The sequence below is a fragment of the Colossoma macropomum genome, unplaced genomic scaffold (assembly GCF_904425465.1).
Source record: "Colossoma macropomum unplaced genomic scaffold, Colossoma_macropomum, whole genome shotgun sequence".
Lineage (NCBI taxonomy): Eukaryota > Metazoa > Chordata > Actinopteri > Characiformes > Serrasalmidae > Colossoma > Colossoma macropomum.
Genome location: NW_023494809.1, coordinates 9,347,521 through 9,363,021, shown reverse-complemented (window position 1 = coordinate 9,363,021; position 15,501 = coordinate 9,347,521). Strand labels below are relative to the sequence as shown.

The 15,501-nt window shown below is 39.3% G+C and overlaps 1 protein-coding gene across 2 annotated transcripts in view; it reads left to right on the top strand.

The window, feature by feature from the left end:
* LOC118799014 (glucocorticoid-induced transcript 1 protein) overlaps positions 1-15,501 on the top strand; it is a 32,007-nt gene that overhangs the window by 13,254 nt on the left and 3,252 nt on the right. Inside the window, exons 2-6 of one of the 2 annotated variants that reach the window (XM_036558688.1) lie at positions 688-803; positions 8,134-8,220; positions 9,325-9,417; positions 9,574-9,714; positions 14,118-14,295. In XM_036558688.1, the coding sequence (XP_036414581.1) occupies positions 688-803; positions 8,134-8,220; positions 9,325-9,417; positions 9,574-9,714; positions 14,118-14,295 (615 nt within the window). Of the gene's footprint in view, positions 1-684; positions 804-8,133; positions 8,221-9,324; positions 9,418-9,573; positions 9,715-14,117; positions 14,296-15,501 lie in introns of both variants that reach the window. The other variant, XM_036558687.1, reaches the window with a different exon arrangement.

Here is a 15,501-nt window from a genome sequence, read left to right as displayed (position 1 = left end):
ATTTAAATACATTAAACTAGACATTAGCTACTTTTAGATGTCATATTCAATATATCAAGTGTTTTTGCAAAACAAGAAGTGATTCAAGGATAAATAGTGCACTCAATGTTCTATTTATAGGATTTAAACAAATATAAAGTGAATACATGTTATATTCTTATAATAATCGCAAAATGAGAAATATTAGATATGACGACTTAAGATCATCTCACTTGCAAGGATATGATATATTTGCAGTGTGTAGATGTATCTTTGTCCTGATGAATCAAGGTACAGCTGTATGCAAAAGTTTTGGCACCCTTAATGCTTAGGTTTTGTTCAATTAAATGAAAATAAGTCCACACATCCTCCACAGACACAATTTAGAGCATAATTTATATAGAATTTAATATCTTGGAAAGATATTATGGCACATTTTATATTTTGGTTTTATTTTTTCCAATATGTTCAACTCGAAATGTACTTGGAGTTTGCAGAAAAATGCCATATTTAAGTGTGTTCTCTGTAGAGGATGAGACAATCAACAAAACATGTAATAATGCAGACCAGTTACACAGTTAATGTCACAGTATTGATTCCCCAGTGCGTTTATTAATATATCACAAGCCATATTGAAATGACTTGTCTATATTGTGCAGCTTTAACGTGGATTTTGTGTGACTTTTGTGTTTGTGCTTGTGCCAGCAGGACCACCACCGCAGAGTTCTTCAATGGACCTAATAACTGGGCAGTACCTGTGTGGTCAGTGGCCGCGAGAGGTTCATCAGGCCCAGCGCACCTGCATGACCGATAAAGCCACACAGGTGAGACACATGGCCAACCTTTCTGCCCTCGCGCTGCACTATAGACCTCACTGTTAATATAACAGTCTGGCAAAACATCTGAAGTACACACTTACAAAAGATGGTTCTTCAAGTGTTCTTTAGTAATTGAATGCTTTTTAGAACCATGAGTTCTACGTAGAAGCATTGTACGCTTTGCATGGTGAAATGGTTCTTCAGACTGAAGGAGAATGTGTTGTAAATGGTTCTGTATTAAAAATATTCTGTATATTCACCATTACAAAAGCCGTTTAAGCATGAAATGCTTCTATATAGAACTCAAGGTTCTATTGTCTTTTCCGAAGATCCCTTGAAGAACCATTTTTTTAAAGTGTGAATTTCCCCAAATGTAGCCAAAACTAATGTTTATAATTTGCTTCTTTAGTTTTGCACTGGAACTACGAGACTAATGTAGCTAAGAAACAATGGAAGCTTATATTACTGTGCAAATGACCACTCACAGCAGTTTAACTGTGTGATAACATAGCACCACTGTTAACATTAGGCCTGTCACGTTTAATACGTAATTGCCTGATCACAATTATTTGAGACAATTGCAATGATTTAACCCGACTGCAGTTATTTTCCATAGTTATTAGAATTTACAATCGTATTTTATTGTATTTCAACAAGCATAATGTGAGCCAGATGCGTTTTAATTAGTTGGCTTGAGCCAAACAAACATAAATAAAATAAATCACTTTTCTAGTTTCTAGTTTTGGGAAATAACTGGAATAGCTAATGCTAATTGTAGCCTGTATGTTCTTCACTCACATTTTCAGTCTCAAGAGAAAAGTGAGAGCTTTGTTTGACTGTAACTGTAGGCAGTTTTCACACACAGCACAGTGCAGTGTATCTTTCTTGTTAGCTGTAACGTAAAGAACTAGCTAAGCAAGATAGCTAATAAGCCAGTCTAGCTGCTTTAGGGTGCAACATGAGCAAAACAGACAATTTAATCGTTAATTGCAGTTATTTGTGTAACAATGAATCGTCAGCTGAAGTTTCATGATCATTACAGGCCTAGTCAGCAGAAAGCTGATTGGTGGGTTAAAAGCAGAATTTGCTTACTAGCTTTTAGCCTTGTACTCCATCACAAAACTAAAGAAGCAAACTTCGGACACCAAACATGAAAATGCTGATTGAGATTAAACTCCAAGTTATTATTTTAACCCTTTTTCACACTAGCCATAAAATGTCATTTCTGCAATTTTGGAAGTCCCTCAGTTTAATTATGCGTTTTGTTTTTAAATAACATTGATGTGTGATTTACGAAATCAGAAGTGAACTAGATTTTTCGTCTTCGAAGGTGGGCAAGACCACTGTTGGAGCAGAACCTTGTATCTCCAAATGGTAATTTTACAGAAGGAAAAAGCTTCCTTGTAATGAAAGTTATCAGCTTGTACTAAAAGAAAAAGTAAATGTTTTTCAAAGTGATATTGGACCATTTCTGTTGGTCCGTTCATCATGAAATTTTACCACAAAGATTAACTGTCCAAATTATGCAAAACACAGTGTTTTTATTGTTTTTTTTATTACACATGATTTGTTAATATCGAGGAAGCTGCAGATTTGCTCTTTGTGGAGAGGTTTTACTTGTTTTCGCAGCGCCTCACCCCACCACATTCACTCTTCTTTGCTCCCCAACAGCTCAACACAACATTTCACACTAAAGACGGGCAATATGATGATAGTTTAGCATTATCGCTGTAAATTTTATCATGATACTGAGCATGCGTTTTTGTGGACATCGTCTGTCAAAAAAGACTGTCCAGCTGCATGTTTTATTCCAAAGAGAGCATAAATAGTCCGGTTTAATTGGGTTTTCTCCAGTGTAGCGTGTGAAATGTTGAGTAAAAATCAAAGGTTTTAAACGTTTTAACAGTGCATTGTGTCTGTGTGTCCAAATTATGTAATACGTATTGTGTATCATGAAAATTTCTTGAAGTATCGTGATGAGATGTTTTTGCATATGGCCCTCCCTATTTCACACACAGTAGCCAACAGTGTCCTACATAATCTGATAACAGAGTTAGAGGGAAAAAGTTTACATTTGATTGATTGTGTACTTGATTTCCATTCGGCTGGCACGGTGGCCAGATACATGTATACATACCTAGATGCCACGTTGGCTGTTGTTCTCTATCTGAGGCGACACGTCTGCGCGTCCGCCATGTTGGAGCGGTCAAGATCCACTTGTGAACCAATTCACTTGTATTGAGAGATGATGAGTCTCAGGATTAAATCGGCCACAACTTCCTTAACACTCAATTGATTTTCACCAAATTTGTTTTGTTATAATCCTCAGACAGGGATTAATCTGGGCTGCACGGATCTGCTCTCGGTAGCTTTCTTTAATAACTGATCGTGCTAATTAGCCGTCCGGACCAGGAGGAAAGTATTCAGTCTGCACCTGACGTTAAAAACCGAGTTTAGCACGAGAAACACAAACTCACACACATCAGCAAATCCATCAATGTGTGAATCACTTCTAATGTTAATACACATAAAAATACAGTAAGAAGGACGAAGCTTAAGTTGGCTTCCTATTCACCAGCTTCTTTTTCGAGTTTTCCTGTTCCACCTTAAATGGTGCAGCTTCAGGCAACAGAAAGAGATGCACCATTTAAAGTGGAGCAGGAAAACTCGAACAAGAAGCTGGCAAATAAGAATCTGACTTCAGCTTCGTTTACAAAGGTGCTAACATTAATGTATTATGAATCACGGATTAAGGAATGCTATAACTTACCTAGCTACAAAGCATTAACCATCGTTGTAAATAATCAATAAATAAATAACTACTACATAAAGTTAAGAATAATAGAATAGACAATTAACAAAATAAGCTTAATATAAAACCAGAGGAAAAACAATCACATCAACAGGTTCTCTGTGCCTCACCAACCACACGACCATATCTATACTTAAACATCACACAAACCTGAGCATGGATCACTGTGTTCCCTCTGTTATATAATCCTATCCCACTTTCTGAGAGCAATATTCTTGAAATAGTATCATTTTGGACAGTATGTTTCTTAAACTGTCACTCTGTAATGGTACTGAATACAGTCCAGCAGCGATGTTGACCGCCCCAAAATGGCGGCGCCAATGACGTGCCTGGCTGGACCCAATCTTGGTATGTATATCTGTGGGCCACACACAGTAAAATGTTGGAAAATATTTACTGGCTGTTGGTGTACATGAGGAAACGCTCTTCAGATAAAGTTTTAGAGCAGGTGACAGCAATGCAAATCAGCCTGATAGAAAGTTATTCAGTTAGGTTCGAGTCTGCTGGTATTAGGCCTCTTTTCTGCAGCCATCTGTTCTGGACGGGCCGAGTTTAATGTTGGATTTTCTACGTCTCACTGTATGTAATGTCCTGTCTGGCTGCTTGCTGGTTTAATTGTACTGAAACCCCTGTTCTCCCCCTAAAGAAACTGGAGAACAAAAGCCAGACGTTTCGTCACCCGCTGCAGGCATAGAAAGTTGACTGATGAGTGCAGCTCTGTGGAGGTGCCGTCGTTTGCACCTGTCTTTCTTGCACCAGTGTGTGTGTGTGTGTGTGTATGTGTGTATGAGCGTGGGCGAGTGGGTGGGTGGGTGTGTTTACACTAAGTCAGGCGAGCGGGTGCACACACAGCCTCGCCACCTGGCCCTCCAGGCCGCCTCTTTGCGTGCAGTGCTAAGCTAGCCGCAGCGGGAGCTATACATATGCTAATGCAGGCTTCTGGGCTGCAGAGGCCACGAAGCACTCAGTGCAGCAGGAATGTCTGCATCATTCTTCGCTCCATCTGCTGCGCGTCGCGGCCGTAGAAAGACTTGGGTTTTTAATGAATGCCAGGATAAAATATATACAGTATGTGGTGGGAGTGTAATGATGTTAATGGTTGCACCATTGAATCAAAAGTAAATACGTGGAGATTTTTCAAAGGAGATTAGTTAGAAGACAGTTCACTTGCATAAGGAAGAGGAAAGTCAAAGGAAAAGCAAGAGCTTCCAAAACTGCAATTTAAAAGATACAGAGAAAATAGGACCTGGTAGACACCGGAACTGTCCCCATCAGATAAACAGCACTTACAGGTTTCATCTTTGAGAGAGAGGAGAAAATCAAGCTGCTTCAGATCTGAAAACATCCACAGCCTTCTTTCACTGTGAGGAGAGAACTCAGCGCTATGGGTCTGAAAGGATGCGTAGCTGTCAAGAAGCCTCACTGAGAAAAGGAAACAGATGATAAAGAAGAAAAAAGAAGCTGCTGGTGTTCTCAGAACGACTGACCACCCCAGAGTCCAGACCTCAACATCACTGAATGTGTTTGGGATTATTGATTGTGAGAAACAGAAAATGCAACCAACGTCTAAGACTGAACTTTGGAGGTGTGGATTATGTTATGGGCCTATAAAAGTACTATAAACTGCACAGATTGGTTTGGCTCTGATAAATAAAGGGTCTCCAGTGCCACCTTTAAACAAAATGAGACTTTTGGAAGACACAGAGGGGCGTATCGATACAGTTATACATTTCTATACGTTGTTTGAAATGACCTTTTTTGTATTATAATAGTTGCACGCTTAGTATAGAGCAGGGGTCAGCATGCAGCTCTCTAACTGTCTGTTGTGGCTCCTCAGCAGAATTAGACTTTTAGGTAAAAATAAAATAATCCTCCTTTGCAGTAAAACAAAGCTCTGCTGATCGTTTAACACGGTTTAAACAATAAATGGTCTCAAATGCTGGAGTCAGTGTGTTGCTTATATCTGCAAATTTCCCCTTTAACGTTGAAGGTTGGCACGCAGACTGCTGGTCACCATAGCAATGCAGACAACAGTCTGGCCTAGCTAGTAGCTAATAAAATGGCAAAGAGAGAGATTTAAGACGAACATTGATAATTGGGAGATGAATGGACTTTAATTTCTAATCACTAAAAAAATCACGAAGCTGAAGTCAGTCTAAAGTTGAACTTCTTGTTCGAATTTTCCCGTTCCATCTTAAATGGCACAGCAGTTACATTCTGGCGCCTCAGGCACCATTTAAGGTGGAACGGGACAATTTGAACAAGAAGCTGATGAATGAGATGCTGACTTCAGCCTCGTAAAAAGTCGAACGTCGAGACATTTAAAAAAAAAACTGTTCTACTTTTGAGGAAAAGTTTCCTGCCGGAGATGCGAGAAAAGCGGCTGTAGCTGAGCTAAAGCTTAAAGCAGAGCAAAATAAGTCTGTGTTTTAATTTATATTATATTTTTAGCCTTTACTAGAACATCAGCACATACTGAGTCATATTTACAGCCAAGATGGTAAAGCGGACATAAAATATTGTGGCTCCCAAGGTGGTTTGATTTTTGTTGAAAGGACAAAATGGCTCTTCTTAAGATTTGAAATATTAACACTATTGTCATATTACTTCTGTACATTAGCCCTTTGGACTTAAAGGGCCCATATAATAGAAAACAGTTCACTCCATACAGTCCATATATGGAAACTAAGCTTTAATACCACTTGTTTTGAAGCTTGGTTTCTATATGATTCTATATAGCACCAAAAAGGGTTCTGCTAGTCTTACAAGGTTGACATTTTCAAAAAAGGCTCTCTATAGAACCACATACAACACATTCTTTATCAGTCTGAAGAATCATTTTACCTTGCAAAACCATTTAAGCATGAAATGCTTCCATACAGAACTCCTGGATCTATATAGAACCATTCCCTTTACTAAAGAACCATCTTTTTCAAGAGTGTACTAATCAGCCTTTACTGTTGACCAAATAGTTCTCATCCTCTTCGTATTGTGCCTGGTTTTAATTGGCTCTGAGTGAGACCCTCCAGCGGGAGATTTTATCTTATCTAACTACAGCTTTCTGTATTGTCAGACACAACAGCTGCTGTAGAATGTACACACACAGAAAAACAAGCTGGAAGTTCAGGTTGTAACAAGACACTCCAGCTTCATCAGTAAACAGGAAGGCATTAACAGAAGGGAGTAAAGGAGAACTGGCTGAATTCAGTCTTTAAGCTTCCCCTTTTCTGTTTCAGTGTCTCTGGAACCAGCTGCTTTTCCCTCAGTGTGTTAAAGTGGGGAACTGATGAATAACCCAGAACACCATTCATTTGCTGTTGTTTTGTAGGAGTTGTTTTGTGTGGTATGTGTGTATTTATATAGCAGTGACACTTATGGTGGATGGTAGAAATCTATTTGTGCATATATGTGAAAATGTATTGGGACACCTACACGTTACATCTACAGGAGCTTTTATGAATCTCATTCTAAATCTGTAGGCGTTAATATGGAGTTGGTTCCCCCTTTGCAGCTATAACAGCTTCCACTCTTCTGGGAAGCTTTCTACGAGATTTTGCAGAGTGTCTGTGGAGATTTTTGTCCATTCATCCAGAAAAGCATTTGTGAGGTCAGACACTGATGTTGGTCACGAGGGCCTGGCTCACAGTCTCTATTCTAGTTCATCCTAAAGGTGTTTGATGGGGTTAAGCTCACCCAGTCATGCCTTTCTGGAGCTGCTTTGTGCACTAGGACTCAGTCAGTCATGCTGGAACAGAAAAGGTTCTTCCTCAAAGTGATACCAGAAAGTTCAGGGTTCTAGGCCAACCCCTGAAAAACAACCCCATATCATTATCCCTCCTCCACCAAACTTTACAGTTGGCACAATGCAGTCAGGCAGGTGATGTTCTCCGGGCATTCGTCAAACCCAGACTTGTCCATCAGACTGCCAGATAGAGAAGCGTGATTCATCACTCCACAGAATGCAATTCCACTACTCCAGACTCCAGTAGTGTCATGCTTTACATCACTCCATCCAACGTTCGGCATTGTGCATTCTGATCTTAGGCTTGTGTGTAGCTGCTCGGCCATGGAAACACGTTTTGTGAAACTCCTAAAGTGCAGTTCTTTTGCTGGTGTTGCTTCCAGAGGCAGTTTGGAACTCTTTCAGCACATCAGCACTTGCCAGCCCCACTCTGTGAGTTTGCATGGTCTACCACTTAGTGGCTGAGCTGTTGTTGCTTCTAGATGCTTCCATTTCACAATAATAGCACTTCCAGTTGACTGGGGCAGATCTAGCAGGGCAGAAATTTCACAAACTGACTTGTGGCAGAGGTGGCATCCTATGACAGTGGCATGTTTAAAGTCACTGAGCCCATCAGTACGACTCATTCTACGGAAAGTGTTTGTCTGTCGAGACGGCAAGGCTTTGTGCTTAATTTTATCCACCTGTTAGCAATGGGTGTGGCTGAAACACCATATATATATATATATATATGTATATATGTATATATAAATAAGAAATAATAAATCTGCTATGTGTCATAGACCCCTGGCTTTTGGACAGACGACTTAGAAGGGCTGAAGATACACAAGCGGTCGGCATCCTGGTCTAGTGCTGATCACCGTGGAGAGGTATGTCTCTCTCACACACACATACACACACACACACACACACACACACACACACACACACACACACACACACACTTTTAAATGGTTTGGTTAGGCATAGGAACCAACTTTGTGTGCTGTTTATCCTCATAACAAAGAATGCAGTTCTGCATTCTGTCCACATAAAGATTCTGATCAGCCTCTCAGTACCTGTCACTGCTTTAAACACGTTATGTTATTTCCTGTTGTGCTCCACTAGCCAACCAGATGCTGTTCAAAAGCTATAAGACAGAATTACAGCAGTATGTGCAGAAACTCGTCCCTTGTGGGTCCATGATGTACATGATAGTCACAATTTTCTTCTTTATAGAAGTAGACTAAAGTACATTGCTGAGCTGAAAACTGTAGTAGCCATTTTGAAACCTACTTCGGTCCATGTTTCTAGCTGGGTGCCATACAGTGTCAGAAACCACAGCAAGTCTATTTGAGATTGCGTGTGGTTTGAGGCCAGCGTGTGATGATTTAAGCATGCAGTTTGCCCGATACTGAGTTTGTGTACATAGGTTTCCATCACTTGTTAGCTACATTAACTTCACTAGCAAACTTCAGACACCAAACATGTCTTGGCTGATTGAGTACGCTTGGGGTAAATTGTGTCACATTGATTTTTGGCTGAAGATTTGCTTTAATATTGTTTGCTCCAGTGGTGGTGTTTTGCTGCTTCACAGGCAAATCCACATTGATCACCACTGATATATTCACAGATATTTTCAACGAGTGTCTTATATGATAATACTGGCTGCCTAAAGCAGTTTGATAGCAACATATTGATGGAGTTTGTCTGGATCTGTAGTGCTTTCACTGTTGAATCAGGTCCTAATTGTATTCACTGACAGCAAATCCTGCTAATCACACTAAATCCTGTTCATTTGACTCACTACAACAAATGACACATTGCAGACATGAGCCCAAACAGCCGCTCCACTTGAGTGGGCCAACAAATTCTGGCTGTTCATACCATGATATACTTGATATGCTTGATATTGTGAATTTAAACCATTTTAGAACATATTTAAGAATAGAAATTTGGAAAAAAAGGTAAAATTTTTTCTTTTCTTTTCTCAGATCGCTAAACTGCGTGCACAGCTGCGGAGGAGTGTGCTGGGAATTTACCATAACAGCGAGCAGGAATCAGTTTCCTTATTTAACCAGGTCCAGGTGCGTGTTTTAGTGTGTTTCTGGGAGTAAAAGAAGATGGAGAGATGAAGAGATTACAGCAAAGCATCATCGGGTTGGATTTCATATAAACGTCAGATTCACGTTGCTTGTGTTGTACTGAATGTGTGTGTGTGTGTGTGTGTGTGTGTGTTTCAGACTAAAGAACCTCCAGCATCCTTGACCAGCTTGACCACCTCAAAGCCAGCTGTGTGTAGAGTGAGCAGCTATACCGACAGCATTAACCATGAGTTAGAGAGTGTGTTTGTCAGCGATACCTGGGGGACGCAGCAGGAGAGGGTACACAAACACTTTATTCCAAATATGTGCATAAATACACTAAATCCACACTAATGTTTGGGGAAACGTAGCCTTTCGAAATGTTTTTAACCCATTCATGTTCAAATACTACATTGAGGAATAAACCCACAGAACCGGTACGGATGGTTCTGAACCGATGAAATGTTGTAGTTATACCTGGAATCATCACCTCCAGTTACCCAGACTTTTTCTATTGATTATTAAGAGTCAGTATTCACCCCAACCTAAATTCTTAAGAAGTTGGTCAAATGGAGGCCGGTAACACATAAAAGTCTGGACAGGAGCATGTTTACCACTGTCTTACGTCACCTTTCCTTTCAACAACACTTAGGCTTTGTCACATTACCAGGTTGAAGTGGCACAGATCTGATTTTTTGCCCTAATGTGACTCAGATCTGATGTTTTCAGAGCTGTGTGGACGCACAAATCTGATCTTTTCAAATCTGACCTGAGTCACTTTCATATGTGGTCCTAGCTCGGATACATATCGGATTCGTGGACATGCGACCTTAATGAGAACACTTAGATCAGAATTCTTGTGCTTTTTTTCCACTGCGTCATCATTGAGCGTTACCATGGCAGCAGCGCTGAACAGAAGTTAAAGCCTGTAAACGGTGGAAAAGCAACACATCTCACTTTTTTCTCCTTCGTCTCGCTCTAATAATGAAGCTGAGAGCTGATCAGTTAATTATCTTCTCAGCGAAGCTCGTTCTGCTCGTTAGTTTGTGCTGATGATGCACGTGATTCATTCACATGATGTTACTGAGTAGGATGTGGTCATGCGGGTCATTTCAGGATGCCATTCATTGACATTAATGACAGATTTGAATCAATTACCTAAACGAGTGTGAACCATTGTGTCAGAGAGATCGGGTTTGACCAAAAATTGGATTTGAGGCCTGTAATGTGAAACGTAGCCTTTGAAGACACCGACTGATCCAGCTTTGAAAGTCATTCTTCCATTATACAACTCTAGCTATGCAACCCTACCGGCCTTCGTTGACGTATTTTGTGCTTTATAATGTCCTTCATAAATCAAACGCCTTTGTCATGGTGAAATAAGCATGGAAATCCTTAAAAAGTGACATCATGTAGAGCGCAGCATATCACTGCTGTCGGAACAAAACCTCGTATCTCCAAAATGGTAACTTTACAGGAGAAGGAAAAAACATACTTTACTTTTAATGTAAGTCAATGGAACCAGAATTTCTTCCAAGCCATTTAGAGCCATTTCTTTGCTCCATTGCTTTTTCAAATTATGTCAAAACTAAAAAATGACAAAAATGGAGATATGTGGTTTTGTTCTGACAGCAGCGACATACTGCTGCAAAATTTGTATATCTTGCAGCATTAATGGTGCCTTCACAGATGTGCAGGCCACTAATACGCCCCCATACCATGACAGAGCCTGGCTTTCGAACTTTATGCTGGTAACAGTGTAGATAGTCCTTTCAGTTTCTGGCCTGGAAAGCGCAGCATCCATTATTTCTGAAAGTCTGACTCATCAGACCACAATACATGTTTCCACTGTGCACTGGTTCCCAATGGTGGTGATATTCTTCACAGAAACATGCTGCTTTTTAATGCAGAGCTGTCACAGTCAGGGGCGTTCAGCTACGGTTTTAGTGCCTTGTCGTTTACACACAGATATTTCTCTGGATTCCTTGAATCTTTTGATGATATTATGCACTGTAGAGTGCATAATATACCTAAAATCTCCTAAAATGGATTTGCTCGTTAAAGAATATTATTCCTGTTTAAGATTTTTTTAACATTACACAACATTCCTAGTCCTTAAAATCTCAGAGTTTAAGATGGAATAGGAACTTCAATTAACTTAGCACTAAATTTAAGGTGGCATAGAATTTAAGGTGGAACTCTTTAAGGTAGCACTAAAATTAAGGTGGCACAGAAATTAAGGTGGAACTTCATTTAAAGTGGCACAGAATTTAAGGTGGAACTCCATATAAAGTGACACAGAATTTAAGATGGAATAGGAACTTCAATTAACATAGCACTAAATTCAAGGTGGCACAGAATTTAAAGTGGAACTCCATTTAAGGCAGCGCTAAAATAAAGGTGGCACGGAATTTAAGGTGGAACTTCATTTACGGTAGCAACTAGCAATGCATTACCATCCACCTTGGATACTGCAGCATCCGCTTAGCAACACTTTAGCAACATTTGAACAACCATCAACAGTTTTCCACCATTTTAACATTTTAATGCAATTAGCTGACTTTTTCAAGGCAATTTAAAGTTCATTCAAAGTTCATTCCCTTTCTAGTTTTAGGCCAAGGAATCTGAGGTTGAAGTAGTAATAAATCGCATCATTTTTTCTTTTGGTAAGACAAGACTGAATGTTTTCTTTGTTGATTTGCAAATTTGACATATTAACTCCTTTAGCTCCGCTACTGAGATATAGAATTCAAACACATATTATGATGACAAATAATATATTATATTGTATCTCAACAAAGATGATGGATAAAAACTGATGTATGTATGAAACGAGTTGTGTAACAAGCTTCAGGACAAACTGTCAGTATTTTTCTGCAGTTTGTTGAGGGAAGGAAATGGTCCAAACTGATAAACTGCAGTGCACTAGTCAGCTCCATATCTGTAGCCTCACAGTTAAAAACGTGTATCTCTCTCAAAGCACTGGAAAGCAGCAAAGACACAGTGGAATTGAATCACATTACCGAGAAAACCAGACAAGGTTAAACAGGGAGCTGTTTCCATCTTTCCATCTGAATACTGAGTGTATTTGAATACTGCTAATGTGACTTGTTTTATCCCCCTATTTTAGCCCTCAGTCCTTCAGATATTTACACCAAGTTCAGGGCCACACTGCAAAAAATGGTTTCTTATCAAGTAAAATTATCTCAGTGAATCTAATATTTCTCCTGTTGAGATTGTTGTAAACTTAATTTAGGATTATTTAACTTGGTATCCTCTCAAGTGAAATGATCTTAAATCTAGTCAATATATCTAATATTTCCCATTTTAAATTTGCTGTTCACTTATTATAAGATCATCTAGCTTATTTCCTGAAATCTTTGTTTTAAGTGATTTTATTCAGTGAAATTATCTCACTGTATTGGTAGATGATTTTGCTTGTTTGAGAAATCTGCTTGAAACAAGCTGAATTATCTGCCAGTATAGTGAGACAATTTTACTTAATAAAATAACTTAAAACAAGTAAAATAATTTGGGAAATAAGCTAGATAATCTTATAATAAGTGCAGAACAAATTTAAAATGGGGAAATATTAGATATATTGACTAGATTTAAGATCATTTCACTCGACAGGATACCATTGTTTTGCAGTGCAGAAAAATTTCACTATGTGCTTTTAACAAAAATTTAGGGGAAAAACATTTTATTAAGCAAAACCTGCTCTTTACACAGAATCAGACAGTTGGAAAAGAGTCATTCTACAAAAACGTCCATTTTTGTGTCCCTAGCGTTTATAGATATATTACACTTAAAAACATGTTAGGGTTACAATTTATTTAGATTTTAAAATAAAACAATAAATTATTTTAACAGTTGAGCCAATAATTTAGCAATACTGCTTTTCAAATCAATTATATAGAATTGCAAGCACCACGGAAGTGCTTGTCCTCACAGCCATGTCCCACATTTTGAGGTACAAAACGTGTTTTTCTGCAATTTTAACTAATAATCTATACATGACTGTGACCTATATGATTTAAATGACGTGAAGAAAACAAATGCCAAATAAATATTATAAAATATATAATGAAAGTTGGGGTCCCCAGGAGTCGTGTCACAAAAAATCTCTTATTTTGAAATTAAATTCAAGCTGATGACATCACTTGACTTCCTTTTACCTGTTTCCTGAGAATCTATGAAGAAAAGCTCATGGTGAGTCCACTGTGTCTCTCAGTTATCAGAGATTTTCTCATTTAGCTCATGATTTCATATGAAGCTTTTAGTTGACGTCACTGGTGTGACCGACTTTATTCTTAGGTAATTGTGAAAAAAATAGAATACAAATGGATTAAATTACATATTTTGGTGGATATTCCATGATTGACAAAATGTGGTTTGATGCTCTTTTTGTAAAATGCATTTGTCTTTAAAAATGTCTCTGGTGTTGCCTTTCTTATGTGTAACACCAATGACGATCAGTAACACCAGTGACTCCTATGGACAGATAAAAAAGTGGACGTTTCTGTAGAATGACCCAAAACCTACCGGAAGTATTAGCAAAACAGTGAAAGTCATACTTTACTCACATAAATGAAAAATGAACACATTTGCCATTGTATTAAAAACTACATAAAATAAAATAAACCAACAGTTTTGAAAAACAGCACATTTTATTTTCCTGTTCTTCTCTCTTCACACTGTAGGAGCTGCAGGATGGACGGTGTGCTCCAGTCCCTCCTCACCACCAGACACAGAGCGTGGACACACAGCTCGTTTCCAACGGCCATCACAGCCCACATCTGTTCCCCTTTTCCGCTGACCTCCCACAAGCCCTGGACTCCTTCACCAGCAGGCCTGACTTTAGTGAAGGCCATGACTATGGTAGCACTTTTCTACCAGAAATCAGACTTACACTAGTTTCCTCTCACCCTGAATGTAGTTAATCAGCCAAAACATGTTTGGAGATACGAGGCTCACGTAGCTAACGAGTAATGGAAGCTTACACTGATCAGCCGTGACATTAAAATAACACTGTTGTCCATTTTATCAGCTCGTTCTACAGTTACTGACTGCCCATCTGTTTCTCTGCATACTCTGTTACCCTGTTCTTCAGTGGTCAGGACCCCCACAGGACCCCCACAGAGCAGGTGTTATTTGGATGGTGGATCATTCTCAGCACTGCAGTGACACTGACGTGGTGGTGGTGTGTTAGTGTGTGTTGTGCTGGTGCGAGTGGATCAGACACAGCAGTGCTGCTGGAGTTTGTAAACACTGTGTCCACTTACTGTCCACTCTATTAGACACTCCTACCTTGTCAGTCCACCTTGTAGATGTAATGTCAGAGACGATAGCTCATATGCTGCTGCACAGTTTGTGTTGGTCATCCTCTAGTCCTTCATCAGTGGTCACAGGACGCTGCCCACAGGACGCTGTTGGCTGGATATTTTTGGTTGGTGGACTATTCTCAGTCCAGCAGTGACACTGAGGTGTTTAAAAACTCCAGCAGCACTGCTGTGTCTGATCCACTCATACCAGCACAACACACTAACACACCACCACCACGTCAGTGTTACTGCAGTGCTGAGAATGATCCACCACCCAAATAGTACCTGCTCTGTGGTGGTCCTGTGGGGTCCTGACCATTGAAAAACAGTGTAACAAAGTATGCAGAGAAACAGATGGACTACAGTCTGTAACTGTAGAACTTGTTTTTGAAGACACTGTATGATATACTTTTATCTATACAGATGGACAGTTTGAGGAACGTGATGATTTAATAAGCTTCCATTACTTGTTAGCTACATTAGCCTCGTAGCTCCAATGCAAAACTTAATAGGTAAACATGTCCTGGCTGACTGACTGCGTTTAGGTTAAGGGTGAAAATTAGCATATCGCTGCTGTCGGAAGAAAACCTTGTATCTCCATTTTTGATGTTTTTCAGTTTTTGACATAATTTGGAAAAACATGTGACCCTTTACATTGTATGTTAATTTCATGATGAATGGACTAAAAGAAATGACCTAAAATGACTTGGGGGGGAAAAACGCCCGGTTCCATTGACTTACATTAACAGTAAAGTATGTTATT